At 32.0% G+C, this 9,161-nt stretch overlaps 2 protein-coding genes across 2 annotated transcripts; both read left to right on the forward strand.

The window, feature by feature from the left end:
* Positions 1 to 916: 916 nt before the first annotated feature.
* On the forward strand, positions 917 to 4,653 carry LOC18025396 (aluminum-activated malate transporter 7). Its single transcript, XM_024160312.1, has 6 exons — positions 917 to 1,135; positions 1,353 to 1,493; positions 1,923 to 2,195; positions 2,714 to 2,835; positions 2,931 to 3,074; positions 4,087 to 4,653. Exons 1-6 carry the CDS (start codon positions 934 to 936, stop codon positions 4,651 to 4,653), a joined length of 1,449 nt encoding a protein of 482 aa, XP_024016080.1. The 5' UTR covers positions 917 to 933.
* Positions 4,654 to 5,409: 756 nt separating this feature from the next.
* LOC112089254 lies at positions 5,410 to 5,769 on the forward strand. The gene has a single exon (XM_024160319.1). The coding sequence runs from the start codon at positions 5,410 to 5,412 to the stop codon at positions 5,767 to 5,769; it is 360 nt and encodes a 119-aa protein (XP_024016087.1).
* Positions 5,770 to 9,161: the final 3,392 nt, after the last annotated feature.

Consider the following 9,161-nt stretch of genomic DNA (forward strand, 5'->3'; position numbering starts at 1 on the left):
ACAAAACAAATTGCATTAATTATATAGTGGATCTAATAGGGATTATGACTATAATGAGCATCGGGTTTTAGGGTTTTCTTATGCCTACACATGATGCAAAATAGAGTTTCAAAATAGAAACACACAAAAACCAAAAGAAAGCGTGTGGCTAACCCTAAGAACGAAGAAGCAACTGAAAACCCTAAACCTTAATTAGAAGGATGAAAAATTCGTGAGAAAAAGAACTCTCTATCAACTATACCTAATCCAGTCATGTGTTACGTGGATACTTTATTAACACACAATTGGCATCTACATTTTTGCAAGAATCATAAAAGTATGCATGATTAACCCCTATTTCTAAATTTATTTCAATCTATACATGAAATTTGAGAATTTAATTCGCATGAGTGAATTTTATAACAGTTTATAATATGGAACAGATTCTAACTAATTAACACTATGCATTCATATGGTATTCAATCGCACATTCAACTTTAGAAGAATAAAGTAATTTTTTCTTATATCAGATATAAATAGCATACATTTTACTAATAATTTATCATCATGCAGATTAATATTGGTTAATTAGTGAAAAAATGAGACGAGATTAGATAAAATGGCATATAATTTATTTGGAAAAAGCAATTGATATGTTTCTATTTACATCAAGCGTATCCGCTCTCTTTTTTAAGTAATTAATATACTTGAAAGAATTTAAAAGTTAAAACTCAACCAATGTTAATTTTTCGATAAGTTGTTTGATATTCATAATTCATTATCAATATATAAGCTGCCCATCATATTATCTCTTTCATTCTCCTTATAAATACGCTTGGTCATATACATAACATCTGATAACTCACACACACGTACGCACCCAAACACATCTTTTCTCTCTCTCTCTCTCTCTCTCTCTCTCTCTCTCTCTCTCTCTCTCAAAAAGTGATAGATATGGAAAAAGTGAGAGAGATTGTGAGAGAAGGGAGAAGAGTGGCAAAAGAAGACCCAAGGAGAGTAGTTCACTCGTTCAAAGTGGGTCTGGTTCTTGCCTTAATCTCTTCTTTCTATTATTATCAACCTCTCTACGACAGTTTCGGTGTCAATGCAATGTGGGCTGTCATGACCGTCGTTGTCGTCTTCGAGTTCTCTGTTGGTCTGTTTTCTTATTATATATTATTATACTATTCATGATCCTCAACATCATTGACATCAAATCTTTTTTCTGAGTGATTACTATGTATTGCATGCAAGCCATGCAATACATATCAAGGAATATAAAGTTTTGATTAAAATATGCATGATCACTTGTTACAGCTAAATTTATCCATCTTCTACTACAATTATCATAGATGGTGTATATATACATGTAGGTGCCACACTAGGGAAAGGACTTAACAGAGTAGCGGCAACACTATTTGCCGGGGCACTTGGAATCGGAGCTCATCACCTAGCGAGCTTGTCTGGTTCAACTGGAGAACCTATTCTTCTCGCAATCTTTGTCTTTTTACAAGGTATTTATGAACATACCAATTAAATGTTACACTGTTACATGTATAACAATAAATATCAAAACATCGATTGTTTGTTTGCCTTCACGTTTACATAGTATAATTTGTTTTTCCGTCAATAAAACTACAATTTTAATATTGTCAACATAAATTATTTGTTAATTTTAAATGAAAACAAATGCATTTTGCAAAGCTATTTTGTGAAATTAATGTTAAGATAAGAAAATGTAATTAATAACTCTAACATAAAACGGAAAACAAAATTGGTATTCAAAACAATCCCAACCTAAATGATTTAGATGTTGAGTGGTTTTTCCCAGTACATGCCGCAAACGTGCAGGCGGTTGTGGTTCATATCAATTTGTGCCGCTTGGAACCGCTAAATCAATACTCTAATGTTTTTTGTTTTCTTGTTTTGGTTGGGTTCTTTAGCTGCGTTGTCGACGTTTGTGAGGTTCTTCCCGCGGGTGAAGGCGAGATACGATTACAGTCTGTTGATATTCATACTCACCTTTGCGTTGATATCAGTGTCGGGGTTTAGAGAGGAGCAGGTTCTAGTGTTGACCCATAAGAGAATCTCCACTGTGATCATCGGAGGACTAAGTTGCGTGCTTATCTCCATATTTGTCTGTCCTGTCTGGGCCGGCCAAGATCTTCATTCTCTCCTTGCATCTAACGTTGAAAAACTCTCCTTTTTCTTGTTAGGTATATCCTTTATTTATGTTTGTTCTGATTTAAACTTATTAGGTTAGTTTGGAACTTTAGATATTTTTGCTAGGTCCTTTGCACTTGGTCACGCGTCTTTCTCGTGGGAAAAAGTTTCATGTTAATAGTTATCATACTCGCTTTTAATATGTTTGTGGGTGGCTAATAAGAATATGTTAGAGAATGAAGTTAACCAAAAAGAATAGATATGTTAGGAAAATCTGTTTTCTTGTTAAACTATTTAGATATAAAAACTAAAATTTGTTCAAAACCGGATGATTCATGTTAAACATATATTAATTTTGACAAATAGTTACATAAAGAGTACATTTTCTTTTGGTGTTGACGAGTACATTCAGAAGATTAGACATATAATATAGTGGTTTATTCTATTATCGTTGTGATGTTATAATCCAGATTTGAACTCGGTAGTGTATGTTTGTGAGTTGCAGACGACAAGAAAATACATATTTACATTATATATAAAAAAAAGAAAATATAAAGTTGGAGATTGGCAGATTTTGGGGACAAGTATTGTGAAACGGTAGAAGATGGTGACATCAAAGAGGTTGACAAACGAAAAAATGATTTTGGCAACTATAAAAGTGTTCTCAACTCAAAAAGCTATGAGGAATCTTTGGTGAGTGGTGAATAATCTCTTCTTGTTTTATTTTTTAACACTATCTCTCAATTTGTAACAAGATTCATCATTATGTTTGTCGTTTTCTTAAATAGGCTAATTTTGCGAAATGGGAACCTGGTCACGGTCAATTCAGATTCCGGCATCCTTGGAAACAATATCTAGCAACCGGTGGTATAATCCGACAATGTGCTTACCGAATTGATGCCCTTAATTCATATCTTAATGGAGATTTTAAGGTATTGTTTTTCACTACATCTTCCTTAAATCAAAATCCAAAAAGTTGTTTTGGCTTTAAGAAATGTAGAGTTAGTTGACAAAAAAAAAATATGAAGAGTTCAAGAAAATGTAACCAAGAAATCCTAACCAAATTGCTTAGACCGAAGCCAAATCGAGTTTTGTCTATAAACAGAACGGTTCCATTGATTAGGGACCTGAAAATTGAAACTGATTTTCGAATATACCCAGAGCCGTAACTGGAAAAAAGGCAATGAACTTAGCTACACGAAAATGAGAAATTGAAGAGCCAAAATTATTTCAAAATTAGGTTTATACATTTAATTTTTATATTACATGTTTAGTTTTTTTGTTTGAGATGTTCATGATAATAAAATAAATTATTGTCATAAGAGGGATTGCATGGTTTCACACTCATACTTATAGAGAGTGAATTAGCTAGAGAATTCGAATATGTGAATTTTAGTGAATAATATCAAAATTGTGTTTTGTAATCGTTATCACTAATTTGTATGCTTGGAAATAAAAACAAGGGTCACGTTTTCTAAAATTGCCTTAGACCTTTCTGAACATTGGCGTGGCAATACACCTAAACCAAAACAAACCAAATAAGCAAAATTATTGACATTTATAAATTGTATGATAAAAATATAAATTAAACTAGATCACTATTTTATTCCATTTGAAAGTTATATATTAAACTAAAATCGACAAAATCTAAACCAAAAACCAAGCTAAACCGAAACTTAATCGAATCAACACCAAAGCCGACCAAATGGTTTAATTTGGTTTGAGTTTTAGTTTACAAAAATGATAAAACAGAAAAGACCAGAAAAACTAAGCCGTCGATCAGATTGCCCACCATGCTACATTATACCCTGATTTCTCAGCTTATATTTCTTAATTTTGCATATTCAATATACTTCTCATAATCCCATGCAAAAACACCATTTTATATATACTGATTACTCTGTCAATCCTCTTATTTATCCCTTTTTGTTTAAAAATTTTCAGGTGTCAAGTGATATAAAAAAGAAATTAGAAGAACCGTTGAGAAGAATGAGTTCGGAGTCAGGCAAAGCGATGAAAGAAATGTCCATTTCGTTCAAGAAAATGACCAAACCATCTTCTTCTGATCTTCATGTCCAAAACGCACAATCTGCCTGCAAGTCCCTCTCCAGCTTACTTAATTCAGGCATCTTGAAAGAAGTTGAACCACTAGAATTAATCTCACTTCTTACGGCAATCTCCTTGCTCATCGATATTATTAATCTAACCGAAAAAATCTTGGAATCTCTACATGAACTAGCATCAGCTGCAAGGTTTAAGAATAAAATTGAGCCGCCTGTTTTGGCCGCGAAACCAAAAGCAAAAAGCATTTGTGGCCGGCCTACCAAATGTCATGGTGATCATGTGGTCACAATAGGTAACGATGGTTATTGTGATGATACATCGAAAAATGATAATCGCTCGCTCGAGGTTTTGATCCATGAGAAACAAGAAGAAGGGGATACACATCTGCATTCGAGCTGTGATTCTTGTTGTCACAATAGTCTTCGTGTTGTTGTAGAATGTAGATGATTATAATAATTATTATTTTTACTATAAGAAAAATAGTCTTCGTGTTGTCACAATAATTGATGTTTTATTATAAAAAAATTCAAATTATATGATATTTCAAATTAATGCAATTTTTAATACCGTATTTATTTAAACACTAAATTTGTCATTGGAACAAGAATCATTACAATGTTTAATTTGGATAAAGTCATGCATTTTCAAATAGTACATATAGTACAAAACAAAATATTGCCATTAATCTAAACTGAACCAGTGAAAAACCAAAGTGACGACGAATCATACGCTATGGAAAACTATTGAACAGATTGCCAACTGAAGGCTCAGCAGAGGAAAATGCTCCAACATTTCACTTATCATCCCAACCTATAGAGATATTGTCTCCGGATTGAAAAGAGAGCGGTTTGGCTTACACAAGAGATGAAACTGAACAAAATCAAACGGAAGCAAATCAAAACCGAAGGAAAATATAAAGCTGACCTGATCGGTCGTTTGGTTAAGGATCACCAGTTATATTTTATAAATGTCGTTCGTTTCATTCTCTTGTGGAGGCCGTTTCCACTGTGTTTCAATATTTAAAACGGCTCATTAAATTCACAATATAAATCCGAAGACGTTTCTTGAAGGTAATTGATATGGTAACTTCATTTCTTTCGATATAAGTAAACAACGATTTTACAATTGTTCATCAATCAAGAACAAACTCAATAAAGACTCATATTTCAAGGGATCTTTTTCTTTTTCCTTTTCTATTTCATCATGGCTATTAAGAATGTTTCTTTCCTTCTGGCGGTCATATGCATTGTAGTCTCGGCAAATGCTCAACTACCACAGTTTCCGATTCCATTTCCATTCCAACCAAGTCCTGGTATACCAGGATTACCTGACATAACAAAATGCTGGTCATCAGTGATAAATATTCCTGGATGTATTGCAGAGATTTCTCAATCTATATTTACTGGACAGTTCGGCCACATAGGTCCTGCTTGTTGCAAAGCATTTTTGGAAGCCGAAGCCAATTGCCTGCCAAAAATCCCATTCAATCCGTTTTTTCCTCCTCCAATGTTAAAGGAACAATGTTCAAGAATTATCAGCGCAACTCCTCCTACTCCAAAATAGAGTTTAAATTACCAATATTATTATGATGTTGTTTCTTATACTTTTAACATTTTAGCTTATACTAAGTGGTTATATTCCAAACAATACGATACTATTATCACAATAGAGAAGTCATATTTCTTTCAATATTGAGTCAATCTTTTAACTTAACCATGCTACATTACAAGTTTCTACTAATCTAAATTTTAAAACTTTAAATAATAAAATAAAATATACTACTTGAATGGTGATCATCCTTACCATTTATTGATCCTTTGAATTACATTCAATCCATTTTCCCCTTCTTCTAATGTTAAAGAAAAAATGTTTAAGAATTATCGGCGCATCTACTCTTACTACAAAACCGACTTTACATGTTTTTACAAAAAGTTATATTGTTTTTGTTTACTTTACATATTTAGCTAATTCTACATTTTTATACTACAATAATACGATGATATAATAATAGTAGAGAATTCAGATTTCTTCCGACATTTAGTCATCCTTCTAAGTTAACCATGCCTCGTTACAAGTGTACACCTATCTCGAATTCTCAATTGTAACCTTAAATTACAAGCCAAAATACTATTTGAATGATAATCATATGTATAAATTTAGATCCTTTCAATGGAGTTAAACAAACTGCTCAAACTCTTTTTTTTTTTCGACAGCCTAAATATTTAGAACAATTCGATTAACCAAACCGATGGTATCGAATTTACATAAATAATATCTTGAGGGTAGACATGAGTGTTTATTGCTAATTTGTTTGCCTTTAAGTTCTTTGCGCGTAGAATCTGTGATATAGAGAAAAAAAATGAACTTGTCATTCATCTTCACAAACTCTTCCAAATCTAATGCAAAAGCTGATCATTCTTCGGGTGTAGACACCATTTTCACCAATTCCGAATAGTCCGTTGTAAATGCTACTGCCGTTTTCTGATTCTCAAGCATACAATGCATAGCCCATATGAGGGCTTCCATCTCCGCGTGCAGAGGCGAAAGACTACGTCTTATATTTTGTGCTCCCATAATTTGGTCTATAGTACCTTCTTGAAAATAGTACCATCCTGATCCTGTGAATAAATCTGTATTTTTTCAAGAGCCATCAATATAACACTACCAACCTTCATATCTTAGAGGTATTGAGTAGACCGCAGAAATATCCGAAGTTATGTGAGTTGAAACTTGTTCAGACCCTTGAGCCTCTTCCCATAGTATCACCTCAGTTTCTGCTATCTTTAATGTAATTTGTGGGTCTACATCTATATTCGAATACACTTTCTTATTTTGCGCCTTCCAGATATATCATGTTATCCATGGGATTGAGTATTTTTCATTGCTTTATGAAGTCTCCAGAAAAGATGATCAAAATTTAAATAAACCGAAGTCATTGGAAAAACACCAAATGGAGTTGGTATCTTAGATAATGCCCAAGTTTATAAAACAGGGGCATTCAAAAAGAACATGATTTATGGTTTCATTCTCCGCTCCACACCGTGCACATTGTGTATCGCATTGTACTCTCCAAGTGCGTAATCTAGCTGACACTGAAAGACATCCAGATATTGCTCTGTATATCAGCTATATCTTTTCCACCCTATGAACCACAATCATGATGAGTTCGCGCAAAAAGATAAAAATGAGAAGAGTTGCTCTATATATCAGCTATACTTGCAAAAATAACAAATTCCTGTACCGAATTGACCTATTGGTTGAAAGAGGTTGATATTGTTGTTGCTGAAAAAATCCTGCGCCATTCAGATGATGTTACTAGAAAGACTCCACTTGCCGTGATGATAAGCTGAGCCTTGTGGTACATAACCAGTGAATTGGGCAATCCTGGCTTGCTCATTGAAGTTTCTCTTGAATGTACAGAAAAGTATTTTTCTCTGACTCGGTTTGAGTCCATCCACTGCTGAGGGGATTGATCTTGAAAGATCTGCTATCGAGATCAAGTTAAGTTCTTTGTTCATGAAGTCATTGTACTTAACTTTTGGTTCCTCCTAGCCATTATGAAAAGAAATGATATCAGACAGATATATATATAGGTATAAATTACTGTATATATCAATCGATATAATAAGATCATCCTTTATAAAGGCGTTAATAATAATTTGAGTTTGTTATCAAGCTAAATCAAAGAGCCTACAACTATTTATAAAGAACTTCATATTTTTTTAAAAAAAGAGAGTATTATCAACATCTAAAAAAAGAACTTCACATTAGCTTATCTTCCCTAACTTTACTTTATACACTTTTCAACTAACACACTGATAATCAGCAAAAAGAAGAATATTAAATGAATTGAAAAGAAAAAAAAAAACAATGTGAATCCAATTAAGATCATAGTGTTTGATTATACCATAAAATCATCTTATAATATTAAATGATAAGTACATTTAGAATTTGACATCAGTGTTACGTAGTATATTACAATGAATGCTATTGGAAAAAATGTATTTACGACAAAAATAGAGCAAAACCAAAGAGGATCCGCGTCCTTTTAAAATGACCCGTTTAAAAAGACACGGATCCTAAATCTTAACCCGTTTTGTATTTTTGGAAATTTCTGATTAAAAAAAAATGTAATCGTTTATAAAATATTTAGCAGAAGATTTTGTGAGAGACATAAGATTTTATTTCATTTAAATCAATTGCCTTTAATATAGAAGATTTATTGGTTTGAGAATAATATTTAGTGGTTGACTTTATTGATTTGTATGAGATTTGTTTTTCTTCGATTGTAGGAGATATACTCGGTGAATTTGAAATCCTTTATATCCATAACTATATATTTAAATTGACATGAGTTCAATATTTTTGACTCGGTAACTTTAATCAAAATAATATTTCGGAAAGTATTTAATGACATAAATAAATGAGATTTATTTTTGGAAGGTATTTCATTCATGAATATTTCAAAGATAGAAAGCATTAACTCAGATAACAATTGTTTCAGAAATTATTTAATTAGACCACAATTAATAGTATTTAATTTGCGTATATAGATGACATTTTGAAAATTAAAAAAAATCTCTGTTAATGTTTTACCAATTATAAAGATTTTCATCGAGTATAAAAATCTATTTTTTTCCCAAAAACAAACAAATATCATATAGTTGTTAGATGTCAATATCTTCTTAACAAATATAATAACTTAAAAATATATTTAAGAATACAAATTAAGAATTTTTCCTACAAAACCAATCACATTCATAAACTCCGGAATATCCTCAACAATTTGATCATAAATGTCGGACTACCTATTTTCCAAACCTAAAAAAATAAGATAATTTAAACTTGAATAAGATATTCTAATTATTTTGTATCTAAACTAACTAACCTAAGTAGCCGACTACAAGCACTATAAATAAATTCATTTACAGCATACGACACCATTTCTTTGCTGT

This window comes from Eutrema salsugineum, unplaced genomic scaffold, assembly GCF_000478725.1.
Source record: "Eutrema salsugineum unplaced genomic scaffold, Eutsalg1_0 scaffold_12, whole genome shotgun sequence".
NCBI classification, from domain to species: Eukaryota; Viridiplantae; Streptophyta; class Magnoliopsida; order Brassicales; family Brassicaceae; genus Eutrema; species Eutrema salsugineum.

What these genes read in the sequence shown, in the direction of transcription:
- LOC18025396 (XM_024160312.1), top strand. Translation starts at nt 934, where the DNA reads ATGGAAAAAGTGAGAGAGATTGTGAGAGAAGGGAGAAGAGTGGCAAAA. An exon ending in AATCTTTGTCTTTTTACAAG is followed by an intron (nt 1,494 to 1,922) that starts GTATTTATGAAC and finishes TGGGTTCTTTAG; the next exon opens with CTGCGTTGTCGACGTTTGTG. An exon ending in ATCTTAATGGAGATTTTAAG is followed by an intron (nt 3,075 to 4,086) that starts GTATTGTTTTTC and finishes AAAAATTTTCAG; the next exon opens with GTGTCAAGTGATATAAAAAA.
- LOC112089254 (XM_024160319.1), top strand. Translation starts at nt 5,410, where the DNA reads ATGGCTATTAAGAATGTTTCTTTCCTTCTGGCGGTCATATGCATTGTA.